Genomic DNA, 12,110 nt, shown 5'->3' on the forward strand with positions numbered 1-12,110 from the left:
TGACAGGAAAAGAGAGACAACAGCGCCCCGCGCTTCTATCGAGAAGGCTAAAACGGAGCCACACATACCACAGATTTTTTTATTTGCGTCAAAGAGCAGCACGACACCAAGGGTAGTGCCGACGCATAAAGCAGGCCGCTTTGCTGCTGCTGCCGGTAGTAACGATAATGACGATGCTCCAGAACCCTTTGGGGGATCCCCTTCTATCACCACAGGAGCGGATCGCGCACAGACACAGGAAGGCCACCCCACGGACCCTCGAGCCCTTCTTAGTTCCTCACGCATTTCAATGTGCTCATGTAAGTGCAAAATGCGGTTCAGCTGAACTTTGTTCTCACGAAGCGACGATGCCGCGATTTGTTCAGCGTGCTGCAACACGGCATCCACATTACAGTCATCTTCCCCATACACCAAGTCCCCGCTCACACTTGACTGACGATCGCGAACCGCATTTAATATGGCCGTAAGAATTTGCTTCTCATCTTCCATGTCTTGCAACTCGGGGGAGGGCTCCATGGAGCTAGATAATTTCCCGTCTTTTGGAATGACAGGAGGATGTTCAGGACACTGAGCGGCTTCTTCGCTCGAAAATTCACATGGAGGGTTTTCACCATTTCTATTGGGTGTGTCCGATAACATGGGGTGTTCGCCATTACCTCTCGCAAAAGGGTTTGATGCAGGCAGCTTTGTCGTCTTAGTTTGTGTTGTTACTATTTGAGTTGAGCTATCATGCGGCCTGGAATCCCCGCTCTGCCGACGGTTCTTAGAGACAAGTTCTCGCGGAGGTTGAGCAAGATGCAGGAGAGCCTCCATCAGCACAGTTTCCTCCTCATTTTGTTCGTCACCTTCGTCTTTTGTGATCTCCTCGTGCTCCTGCAGGACCGTCTTCGGTTGTTTTCCACGCAAATGACGCGTCTCAAGACCTTTCGGGCCTGGAAACCCGTAACCCTCTAGGACGGCTTGCAGCATTGCCTCGCTGTCAGTCTCGCTGCTCTTGGATGAGGAGGAGGAGCATGCACGCTGGGCCCCCACTATGGGATCATGCGCCGCCGAATCCCCCGTTGCTATTCTCACATCCACTGCTGGTGATGCCTTGGGAAAAGAAACCTGGTTTCGCTGGATACGCCGCTGCTGCTGCCGTGGATGTGTTTCGGCGGCCATGGCTCTGTTTTCACCAGTCTTTGGCGCCGCCGATGCTCCTGTCAGTGCCTCGTGGATCAGTGCGTCCAGCTCCTCGTCGCTCACGGACGCGGGCAATGTCGTTGCCCCAGCACGCGTCATCCCCACCTGTGCCGAGACCAGCGCATCAATTTCGTCATCCGATTCCATTCACACCCAACACGCGCAGTGTTCTTCTCCTCCCCCCGTTTTCTGCTGGAGTGCGGCCCCGCACCACCCTTGCAGATCACACACACAAAAAAAAGAAAAAAAAAGAAAAAAGAAGAAATAAACGGTCAACAATAACAAGAGAAAAAAAGAAAGAAAGGCAGGAAATTAATGGGAATGTGAGGCAGAGTCGTGTACACCACCCACACACGCCCAAAACGTTCAGAGCCTGCAGCCAGGCTGAAATATCCCAAACAAAAATTACATCCGACACAACCGTCTAATATATATACATATACGCCTATACAGACACGCAAAAACATAAACATACATGCAGGGTAAGAGGGGGAGAGGAGAAGAGGAGAAGAGGAGAAGAGAGGAAAAAGGTCAAACCCATGGAGGTGGTCTTTTATCACCCTTTCGCTCTCATCTTCTTCTTCTTCTTTCTTTCCCCCCACTCGTCAGCCCAAGACGGGGAGCACCCCCCCCCCCCCCCCAAAAAAAAAAAAAAAAAAAAAAAATCGAACATACTGGAGAGAATGAAAAGAAGAAAAGAAAAAAAAAGATGGTACACACGTCAAAACCTTCATATATATATATATATATATATATATATATATATAAGCAATAACAACAATATAAGAATCATATATGTAAATATATAATATATTTAAGAAAGAAAGGTGGCACTTCCTCTTCTTCATCACCCAACACCGTTATTCTGCAGACATCACACACGGACCTAACACGTAGTTTATCTAAACGTCACCTCCCGCCAGACTTCCTTCTTGGCCCAACACACACACAAAAAAAAAAAAAAAAACAACAACCGGGAAAAAAAACAAATACCGCAATGAAACGAGAAAAGAGAAACACACAATTTCACTTTATCATCCCTCACACTACTTTTTTTTGTCTTGCACCCCCGGCAGCTGACAGGTTCTTGTGTGATAAAGCCAAAATAAAAATAAATAAAAAGTGTAAAAGGAGTGCAAGCGGCAGGACGGTGTATATACATGTGTGTATGTGTGTGTGTGTAGGAGTAAGTGAAGGAAATATATATTTTTTTTTTATGAGGAGATGGAGACGGGTGAATTCGGCATTAAACAACAAACGGAAAGGCACTCACAACCACCCCGTCTCCAAGTAAAAACATGAGTAAAAAACAATAAAACTCACGTCTATTCAAATTACATACATCGCAATGGAAGAAAAACACTGTAAAATACATAATAATAATAAAAAAAAGGAAAAAAGGAAAAAAGGCCTTTCATTTTCAATTATTATTATTATTATTATTATTATTTTTTTCCTCGTTTATTTGGTTTTTTTCTCCATTGTATTTTCATTCTACACTCCATCAATGTGTGTCAGTTGCCATTCCTGCTTCTCACGTATTTGCCGCATTAACTCTTGGCGATATTCCCGACGGCGGTCTGCCAGTCGAAGCCGCTCCTCCTGCTTAATAAGTGCCAACGCTGCGGCCGCCTTTTCATTTCGCTCGCGAATGGACTCAGGGGGCTCATCGTAATTGTGGATGCGGAAAAACTCCTTTTGTTTTTCAATGGTCTCTTCGAATTCCGCCTTGTACTGATCTCGCCTCTGCTTCTGCTCCTGCCGCTCGCGCTCCGCGAGGGTGGCGTTGTATTCCAGTATGGCCTTCAACTCCGCCTCTTCGCGTGCCTTGTCCTCCTTCTGCTTCTTCTTGATGCTACGATGATATTCCTCATTCTCCCTCCGCATCATTTGTTTAATGTCCCTTGCGCGACGCTCCTCCGTCTCCGCCTTTTCCTTCTCACGCGCCTGCACAGTACGAATGAGGGAAAGCTCATACTCTTCACGCTCCCGCTCTTTCATGCGCTTCTGCTCCAACTCCCTCAGGTTACTTTCCCGCATGCGATTCATGTACTCCTTTTCGGCCCGGGCCTCCTCACGCTCGCGCTCCTCCAACTTGCGCGCCTGTTCCTTATTTGATTCCACCAGTGAACTGATATACGCCTTCTCATCCTCTCGCCACTTGCGGAGGTATTCCTCTCGGTCCTTCAGCTGCTGCAGCACATCGGCCCTGTACATCGCAGTGCGTTCCGCCTTGAGCTGGGCTTCCTCCTCCTTTACAATCTTGTAGTAATTTGGGTTCTTGAGTGTGGCGGCCTCCTTCATGCGTTTGGAGCGGGGCCCGCCCCCAGGCAATGGCCGTGTGAGGTCAGGGTTATACATGGACTGGCTCTTCCAGCTGTTGAGCATATTCCTGCGCCGCTCCTCACGCGTCTGCGCCATGCGAATGTCTTCCTCCTCCAGTTCCTTGCGTGTTGGCGCATACGCACTAACGCGCAGGCGGTTGCGCTCCACGAGATAATTACGACGCGTCATGGAGCGCGGGGCTTCTTCCAAAGGCGGCAAAGGCATCGCACACACACACACGTGTTTACTTTTCGCTCCCCCCCGGTGTATTCACAAAATCAAAATAATCTGCACACTTAACAACTTCTCCAATTCCCTCTCACTGGCGCTCTCACTCTCCTAATTCTTTGTGTTCGACTGCCGCCAAAGCAGTGGTGTTCACAGGTAAAGAACAGCAACAGCAACAGCAACAACAACAACAACAAGAGTAGAAGAAAAAAAGAAAAAAAAAGAAAAAAGAAAAAAAGGGACGCAGAGATGTAAAAAAGTCAAAAAAGCAAAAGATGCCACACATCAAAAAGTGTAAAAAAAAAAAAGAAAAGAAAAAAAAAGAAAAGAAAAGAAAAAGGAAGTGGTTCATACTTATTTTTTCATAGACATACACACACAGAGAAGAGAAGAGAAGAGAGAAGAGAAGAGAAGAGAGAAGAGAGAAAAAAAAAAAAAAAGGAGGGAAAAAAAAAGGATAAACGAATAGCCCACAAAGAAATTTCATCAACCCTCACTTCTCTCAATAAACTCATACACTCACACACACACACAAATATACATATAAATATATAAATATGTTATATTGACATGTCAACATGCATTTTGTGTGCCACAGTGTGTTTTTGCCGCATAAATAACCGCCGCCGCCGCAAAAAAAAAAAAAAAAAAAAAAAAAAGAAGTCATCGCTTTAATAATTCCAGTCCAAAAAACTTAAAAAAAAAAAAAACGACAACAACGTCGTGCTTCACTTCTTTTCATGCCTTGTCGTTGTCTCCCATCCCTTCAATTAAAAGCTTCCATTCACGCAAGGACAAAAAAAAAAAAAAAAAGGATAGAGAAGAGAGAGAGAGAGAGAAAGAAAAAAAAAAAAAGAAAAAAAGGGAGTCTTTCTTATTACAAAAATAAGCGACGAATAAACTCAAAAATGGCGGAGAGACTCATCTCTTCCGGCCCTTTGGCAATGAGCACGGCAATACTGTGAACAGGCGGCGGCTCTCGAGCATGCATTTTACCCTCTTACCCTTTTGTGTGTTTTAATGTCAATACGCTTCTCTTCCTTTGCTTTTATCCTTCTTTCTGTTTATTATTATTATTATTATTATTATTTGAAGACAAGTGGCCTACAAAACAAATGTGCCTTTAAAAGACATTAAGCCGAAAAAACAAACAGAACGGCAGGAGATGAACAAAAGTGAGGTTGAGATGTCACATGCACACACATTGCAGACACAGACAACAACAACAACAAAAAAAAAAAAGAATGTTGTCAACCGTATTATCTTCCCCCCGTTCCTCCATGGCAGCAACAACAATTGACACATTCTCAGGCCTCTCCACATACACACAAATGGTTAAAGTACGCATGTGTGCATGTTTTGTGCATAAAAGTTAAAATAATAATAATAATAACAATAACAATAACAGGCTCATGAGCCTCATTTTTTGTTTGGATGCACCTTCTCGTTTCAGCTTGCACCAACAATGCGGGTAATGTCAAAGAAGGGAGCAGTTGCAGAGGGCTGCAGAACCCCACGCTCTGTGATGATACCGCCGGTGACAAGCGCGGCAGGGGTAATGTCAAACACTGGGTTCCAAATACGTAGCGACGGTCCCTCTGCCACTACACGCTGCTGAGTTGCCATATTGTGTGTCAACTCCATCGTCTCACGTTCCTCAATGACGACACTTTCACCGTCGGCTGTCATTGGGTCCAGCGTTGTGGAGGGGGCGGCCACAAAAAAAGGAACGCCGTAGTGTGCCGCGGCCACCGCGAGGTTGCACGTTCCAATCTTATTTGCCGTGTCGCCATTTCGGCAAATGCGATCGGCGCCGACAATGACGGCGTCAATTGGGCGGGATCCCATGAGAGCTGAGACGGCACTATCACAAATAAGCGTGAATGGAATATTCTCTTGGACACATTCATACACCGTGAGCCGTGCCCCTTGATTCCACGGCCGTGTTTCACATGCGTACACCTGTTCCAGTTTGCCTTCATAGAAGAGTTGACGCACAACCCCAAGAGCCGTGCCATACCGTGACGTGGCAAGGGCTCCTGTGTTGCATATAGTAATCACACTCACCTTTGACTTTTTAACGAGCTGCGTTACGTGCGCTGCACCATGACGCATGATGCCCTCATTATAGGCAACATCCTCCGCGTAAATTTTTTCTGCCAAAACGGCACACGCCTCCACCAAACCTCCTGCCGTATTCGCCGTAACATCCGCAATATCACGTTTCAGTCGTATGAGTGTTTTCGAGAGATTCACGGCTGTTGGACGAGCCGTCATGACGGTGTCGCAGCTCTCGAGTAAAAAACGTCGTGTACCGTCGACCGAATTGCAGGCTCCGTCGTTCTTTTTTAATTCATTCCCTGCGGCCACGGCGATGGCAAGAGCGGCGCTAACAGCAATTGCGGGTGCGCCACGCACACGCATCTCTTTAATGGCCGTCCATATGTCATCTACGGTGAGGATCTCGTCAAAGACGGTCTCGAAGGGCAGTTTCCGCTGATCCAAGAGGCGCAGCGTCCCTCTGGCGTACTGGATCGACTCCAATGTCGCGTTGTGCGCGCGAGTCATAAGGCTGACTGAACGGTAATGAAATTCAAAGGACTCATACGGCCGTGATATCAACACAGACAGACAGACAGACAGACAGACAGAAAGCAAAAGAGAGAAAGAAAGAAAGAAAGAAAAAAAAAAGGCAAGTGATGTTCACGTGGAAAACTGATGGCATCATTTCATGTTCTTTTTTTTTTTTTTTTTTGGGAAAAATAATAAAAAATAATAAAATAAAATAAAAAAATAAAAAAATAAAAATATCGTAGAATCAAGCAACGTGCAAAAAAAAAAAAAAAAAAAAAAGTTCAACTGCGGCATGATGATGATAATAAGAAAAAAAGGAAAAAGCGGGATTTTAATTGCAATCGATAATTTTTTTCTTTTTTGCTTCGACGTCCTCACGTTGCAAGCCACAGACACACACATACACACAGAGAGAGAGAGAGAGACAGGCAGACGAAGACGCACGCTACCCGAGGCCCAGAACTTTCAACACGGCTGTGTGAGCAAAAGGGATGTAACTAAGACAGTACCACAGCATTGCAACGTACTGCACCAGCACTGTGATGATCGTTAGCCACGGAATACGAAACACAAGTGCCGCAATAAATGTCAACGCCATGGATATAAAATATATTATTGTGGCAATCAGACGCTTGGAGTCAAACATCCGTTTTAGTTGAGCCATAGGACCGCAGAGAAACATCGTGCTCCCAATAGATGTAACATTGGACACTGTGTTGATAACCGCAAATGTATTGAAATCAAGCGCAAAGATAGAGACCCATGCAAAGATCGAAAAGAGAAATCCAAGGCCAAGGCACACAGCGAAGCCAATCACCCGCTCCTGAAAGGAGAGGGATGGACACAAATTCTCAGTTTCATCTTCCTCGCCAAGCGGTAAACCCAACGTGTCACTTTGGCTGCCAACTAAAGGCACAATACGGGTCGTATCAAATAAAGAGTCAACATTGACACGTAATGACATGACAACTTCCCTATCCAATCTACAAAATAATAATAATTAATAATAATACACGCACACACGCACTCAATCCTTTTATTTTCTATTCTATTTTGTTTGTTTTTTTGTGGCCTTTACAAAAAAGGAAAAACAGACTTTAAAAAAAATAATAATTGATATCTCCCTTACACCCTTCCTCTGCGTATATGTGCACAATGTTTATAATACGCCTCTGTGGTCATTTAAATTCCTCACACATTCCCACTTCTTCTGTTTGATGAATTCCGCCCACAGAAGGACCAACACACACACACACACACGCACACAAAGAGAAAAGAAAAAAGAAAAAAGAAAAAAGTTTTCCTCCTCTTCCTTTTTTTCTTTCTTTCTCTCTTGTCATCCTCGTATTTTAAGGAACTCACTGCCTGTCTTGCCAGTCGCGGACGCCCCTCTCCTTCTCCCGCTGTGGGATTGTCAATAAAATACTCCGCGCCACACCCATGATGTGCTTAAAACGATCCGGACCAAGCAGGACGCCGCCAAACCAACGCGTCACGACCACCACATAGCCCTCCACCTTCATCTGCTCCAAAAGAAACATGATCCTTGACGCCGCTCCCGTCTCGCCATCGTCATCGCCGTCGTGATGCACCACGCCGGAACTGTCGGTGAAGCGGTAGGCATAGATGGTGGGATGCGCCGCCTCCGCAATGTGTTTCTGAGAACGAAGATGCATCACCACTTCTCGCACAGCCGCCTCTGAGTCTACACGCGCCATGTGCGCAACAAACTTCGACTTGCGATCCGTAATGGCATCGCTGGCCCATACCTCCACCGATGAGGCCTCTCGCGCTGCAAGGGCTAACCGTGCCTCCGATTCCATCGTCTCCCGCCGTGCCTGTGCTTCCTGAGCCTCCGCCTCACGTGTTCGCTGCAGTTCGGTTGCGATTTCCTGCGCAAGCGTAAAAATATGCAGCAGCATCGGTCCACCGAGCGGCACTTCCTCGCGAAGAGCTTTATTCAGCTGGGACGAAAACTGATTGACAAGTGGTGCGTTCGGACCCGCCGCCACGAAGAGTGAAGGACGTGACACGTCCGGGTATCCGCGTGGCGGCAGGGTGACGTGGAGAACAAAGCGAAATGGCAGCAAAAAGACAAGAGTCGACGAGTGCGTAGGGTCCCTGCAAACCACTTCGGGGGATATCGAAAGCAGCAGTTCAACCTCCTCGGCAGTGTCGTCCGGTACCGCCATGATGATGATGCCAGCACCGCCGGACTTTCCCTCTCCCGATTGCGCACAGGGGCAAACCCGCCTCCTCCTCCTCCTCCCCAAAAAAACACCCCGCCGCACCTTCCATGCGTGTTGGAGAGTTGATGGGGGGGAGAAATTTAAAATTTCACCAAAAAAAAAAAAGAAGAGAGAGGAAAAAAACACAACTGAAAGATAAAATCCCCTCAACCAAGAATACTGCGCCCAGTCTTTCACGCATTCTTTTATTTTGTGTTTTTGCCACTTCCTTTCGACTGCTTTTTCCACAGTCTTCCCCTTTTGATTGGAAAGCAGCAGCATCCCCCATCTTTTGCAGTCACCACCCCACCCCTCTCCTCCTCCTCCTCCTCCTCCTCCTCATCTTCCCTCTCCCATCATCACAATCAATATGCTGCGTCGTGTGTGTTTACTCGACTTTTGATTCAGGCAGTCAAAAGACACAGCAAAACAAACACGCATACACACAGAAACAGAGAAAAAAAAAAAGAGAGAGAGAGAGAGGAGGAGAAAAGCACGCGTAGGAAAATTTAGGGGAAAGAGAATTTAATGGACAAAACTCCTCGTTGTCTTTATTGTTGTCTCTCACTGAGTTAAAAAAAGGGGGTAAATAGACAAGAGACATTTATTTCAATTTTATGTGTCGCTCCATTTCTTGGAATGTTTTGTGGAGATGCAAACCGCCTCTTTGCCTCCTCCCATCCTGCTTGTTATTGTTTATGCGTGCTTTCCATTTTCCCACACCTTAACTTATTTCTTTCCCACCAGTCCACCTCCACCGGTGCTTCCCCATTTCCCCTTCCCTCCCTCCTTCCCTCCTTTTTTTCTCTCCCCAATTGATATGTAATGCCTGTATGTAATTATTTATGTATGCATGTAGGTTAGAATTACTCCTCCTTCTACGCATTCGCGTAGGAACTACTGCTTATCGTCTTTTTCATACTCATCCTCCTTGCTGTCTAGCCTGCTGTCGATGTCCAGCACCGTGGTGGAAAGGTGGTTAAGCACCGTCGATAATTCATTACGGAACGTCGTCTCCATTGCCATCTGCCGGCGAATCTCACTAACCTCCCGCATAAGCGTTGTTTGTTGAGTGAGTAAGGCATCCAGCTTCTTTTCAAGTTCCGAAAAGCTCGTCCTTGAACTCTCTTTCATCGGTGCGGCTACTGGAGTGTTTTTATCCTCCGGCATTCCCCTCGTTGTTGCTGCCGTTGTCATTGCCTCCGCTGCTGTTGCTGGAGAAGAAGTGGAGGAAGCGGAAGTTGATGGCGGCGGCAGTGGAGCGGGTGTCATGAGTGGTTCCGGTACCGGCAACTGATTGTACACATACCACGCTCGCTTCATACCGTACTCAGCACGTGACGGCTGATGATTACAACGAGGCAATAGATTCCTCGTTGTGATGCTCACACGATATCCCTTTTTTACCTCCGTGACGTTGGGATCCTTCAATAGATGGCGGTTAACAACGGTGCCTGCAACCTCAGGTGATAAGTCATCCACCTCGCGATCTGAAGTGCCGTGTGGGTGGTAGTAATACGCATCCCCACGGAAGAGCAAAAGAGAGCGAGGCTCCAAGACGGCACACTGCACAGGCTTCTCCACGGCTATTCCGGTGTCAAAGCGGAATGTGTCATTGTAATGCTCCATCGGCTGCGCATGTGGTTCCCGTCGTGAGTAAAAGAACATTGTACATGGTGAATTAAGAGACAAGATAGAAACAAGTGGAAAGTAAATGGGCCCATCACAGTGGGCACCGATGCCTTCACTGGGCTGATACTCGTGTAAACGAATGCTGTTCGGGAATGTGCTCGGGGTAAAGATACCATCATGAAGCATTACGTCATTAAAAGCATCCACCCAGGGCGGTATGTTCCGATCCGAAACAAAGCTTTTGTTACAGACTTCACACATCATACATCCCCACTCTTGCACAACACGTTTCTTCAGCTGCGTCTTCAGTTCCTTTGGCGTATCTCGAACAAGTTGCAGCATTTGCTGCTCCTCCTCCTCTGAAATGTAGTTGGGGATGTAGTAAATGCTGGGAATATCGCCCACGCGATAAGGCTCCAGTGAAAGGTGATGGGGGTGAGCACCCCCCGTGTCACCGCTCGCTTCCCGCGCTGCCTTCAACCGAGCTAAATGCGATGTAAGCACGAGTGGCTGAGGAAACACCTGCTGGAAGATTCCCTGCAGCTCCACGTTGGGCTCCCACGGCTTTGCGCTTGTGGCGGGGTCCCATGGGGAGAGTTTTGCGGCGTTGAACTTGCCGCTTGTACCGTCCTTCTTACGCCACGTCGCGACGAGTGAGAAGGTGGCGTAGTCCCCGGAAGTGGACTCCACACGCTTCAAGAAGCCGGTCACATCGAGCGCGATGGGTTCGCAGGGAGGCATGGTGCTCGTCACAGGGTACGTGTAAGCCTCCAGCTGTAGGGAAAACGCGATACCGGTGAGAGAAGAGTCCGCCACATCGATGCGGCCAACGCCAAAGCCAAGACCATTCGCTGGCCGCAGGTACACCATGCGGTCGTGGTCAATGAACAGCTCTCCCTGCAGCTCCTCCGTCAGCACCAGCCACGGACCGTACATGTCCCGCACAAAGTTTAGTTCTGTCACGGGGCTTGTCACCAAATCCTTCACGAGATTTTCCGCATCCACGTCCATCCCGTCGTCCAGGGAGAAGTTCGGAGTAGAAAACTCAAAGCCAGACATCTTCGCTGTTTCCTTCACGGCGCTGGAAGACGTGGACGCACCCCGCACTGCCCACCGGCCCATTGGCCACCAAACACGAAACGGCGCATTAAAAGCTGTTGAACGAAAAAAACGGCGCATCATTTTCTTCCTTTTACCACCAGCTCTCCTCCCCACAGTCGTCCCTGTTGTGCTCTCCAGCTTTTCTTTTCTTATCTTCTTCAGTGTTTCCTCAAGGGAGGGAGTTTTCTCTGCCGTCTATTGAAAAAAGACTCCTGAAAAACAAAAACAAAAATTTGAGGCACGACATCGTCCGAAAGGAAAGACAGGAATAAAACTTTTCCCCCAAGAAACTCGCACACACACACACACACACACAACGAGTAGGGCTGAAAGCAGGGTCCTTTTGTATTTAACCGGGAATATACATGCATCCACGAGCAAAAAAAAAAAAAAAAAAGAAAAAGAAAAGAAATATTCCGGAAAACAAACATAAAAGAATAATAAGAAGGCTTAAAAAACAGAAGGAAAAGAAAAGGCAGATAAATGTCAAAGAATCGTGCAAAGACCAAATATTGTTATTGCATTTCCTCTCTTTACATGCTTCGGTCGATGGGTAGAGTCGTCGCTACCTCTTCAACGACGCCAAGACGCTGAAGTAACGCACGTACCCGATCGCACAGTGAAAGACTCCAAGTTCCATGCGCCACATCACATTCATAGAGAGTGTAATGCAGATCAAGCAAACCCTGCGGCTCATGTTTTGCTAATATGTTGCGTATTCGTTCCTCATAGTAACGAATGCATGCGCGATCTATTGCCAAATGTTTCTCTATCTCAAACAAATTCAACTGCAGCCATGATGGAGCTCGCTCAAACGCGGGGAGACGGACGCTAAAAGTA

The 12,110-nt window shown here is 47.1% G+C and overlaps 7 protein-coding genes across 7 annotated transcripts, besides 32 other annotated features; all 7 read right to left on the reverse strand.

Annotated features, from left to right (window-relative positions):
* Tc00.1047053503971.59 (hypothetical protein, conserved) lies at nt 1–1,329 on the reverse strand (the record flags this gene model as incomplete). The annotated part of the gene is made up of 1 exon (XM_801949.1): nt 1–1,329. A coding segment is annotated over one exon (1,329 nt), but the record flags the coding sequence as incomplete, so codon positions are not given.
* Nucleotides 1–4,325: a sequence feature (heterozygous, Esmeraldo-like haplotype).
* Nucleotides 1,416–1,451: a microsatellite.
* Nucleotides 1,674–1,707: a microsatellite.
* Nucleotides 1,824–1,847: a microsatellite.
* Nucleotides 1,915–1,949: a microsatellite.
* Nucleotides 2,333–2,364: a microsatellite.
* Nucleotides 2,380–2,400: a sequence feature (AT_rich).
* Nucleotides 2,606–2,632: a microsatellite.
* Nucleotides 2,677–3,732, reverse strand: Tc00.1047053503971.50 (hypothetical protein, conserved; the record flags this gene model as incomplete). The annotated part of the gene is made up of 1 exon (XM_801948.1): nt 2,677–3,732. One exon carries the CDS (start codon nt 3,730–3,732, stop codon nt 2,677–2,679), a length of 1,056 nt encoding a protein of 351 aa, XP_807041.1.
* Nucleotides 3,898–3,932: a microsatellite.
* Nucleotides 3,939–3,973: a microsatellite.
* Nucleotides 4,032–4,073: a microsatellite.
* Nucleotides 4,116–4,191: a sequence feature (T-rich).
* Nucleotides 4,241–4,319: a microsatellite.
* Nucleotides 4,326–4,387: a sequence feature (areas merged during assembly that could not be assigned to a particular haplotype. This can correspond to areas where the two haplotypes were merged or to regions with more than two copies in the genome that were merged during assembly.).
* Nucleotides 4,369–4,397: a microsatellite.
* Nucleotides 4,388–4,431: a sequence feature (haploid, non-Esmeraldo-like haplotype).
* Nucleotides 4,432–4,607: a sequence feature (haploid, Esmeraldo-like haplotype).
* Nucleotides 4,532–4,598: a sequence feature (T-rich).
* Nucleotides 4,608–12,110: a sequence feature (heterozygous, Esmeraldo-like haplotype).
* Nucleotides 4,800–4,825: a microsatellite.
* Nucleotides 5,112–5,140: a microsatellite.
* Tc00.1047053503971.40 (translation initiation factor 2 subunit, putative) lies at nt 5,185–6,303 on the reverse strand (the record flags this gene model as incomplete). Its single annotated transcript, XM_801947.1, has 1 exon — nt 5,185–6,303. One exon carries the CDS (start codon nt 6,301–6,303, stop codon nt 5,185–5,187), a length of 1,119 nt encoding a protein of 372 aa, XP_807040.1.
* Nucleotides 6,359–6,387: a microsatellite.
* Nucleotides 6,393–6,426: a microsatellite.
* Nucleotides 6,500–6,542: a sequence feature (T-rich).
* Nucleotides 6,567–6,588: a microsatellite.
* Tc00.1047053503971.30 (hypothetical protein, conserved) lies at nt 6,755–7,273 on the reverse strand (the record flags this gene model as incomplete). The annotated part of the gene is made up of 1 exon (XM_801946.1): nt 6,755–7,273. One exon carries the CDS (start codon nt 7,271–7,273, stop codon nt 6,755–6,757), a length of 519 nt encoding a protein of 172 aa, XP_807039.1.
* Nucleotides 7,297–7,321: a sequence feature (AT_rich).
* Nucleotides 7,552–7,576: a microsatellite.
* Nucleotides 7,617–7,644: a microsatellite.
* Nucleotides 7,668–8,501, reverse strand: Tc00.1047053503971.20 (hypothetical protein, conserved; the record flags this gene model as incomplete). Its single annotated transcript, XM_801945.1, has 1 exon — nt 7,668–8,501. One exon carries the CDS (start codon nt 8,499–8,501, stop codon nt 7,668–7,670), a length of 834 nt encoding a protein of 277 aa, XP_807038.1.
* Nucleotides 8,852–8,891: a microsatellite.
* Nucleotides 8,985–9,029: a repeat region.
* Nucleotides 9,435–11,351, reverse strand: Tc00.1047053503971.10 (hypothetical protein, conserved; the record flags this gene model as incomplete). The annotated part of the gene is made up of 1 exon (XM_801944.1): nt 9,435–11,351. One exon carries the CDS (start codon nt 11,349–11,351, stop codon nt 9,435–9,437), a length of 1,917 nt encoding a protein of 638 aa, XP_807037.1.
* Nucleotides 11,565–11,586: a microsatellite.
* Nucleotides 11,650–11,682: a microsatellite.
* Tc00.1047053503971.5 (hypothetical protein, conserved) lies at nt 11,804–12,110 on the reverse strand (the record flags this gene model as incomplete). Its single annotated transcript, XM_801950.1, has 1 exon — nt 11,804–12,110. A coding segment is annotated over one exon (307 nt), but the record flags the coding sequence as incomplete, so codon positions are not given.

This window comes from Trypanosoma cruzi, genomic scaffold (genome assembly GCF_000209065.1).
Source record: "Trypanosoma cruzi strain CL Brener 1047053516473 genomic scaffold, whole genome shotgun sequence".
NCBI classification, from domain to species: domain Eukaryota; phylum Euglenozoa; class Kinetoplastea; order Trypanosomatida; family Trypanosomatidae; genus Trypanosoma; species Trypanosoma cruzi.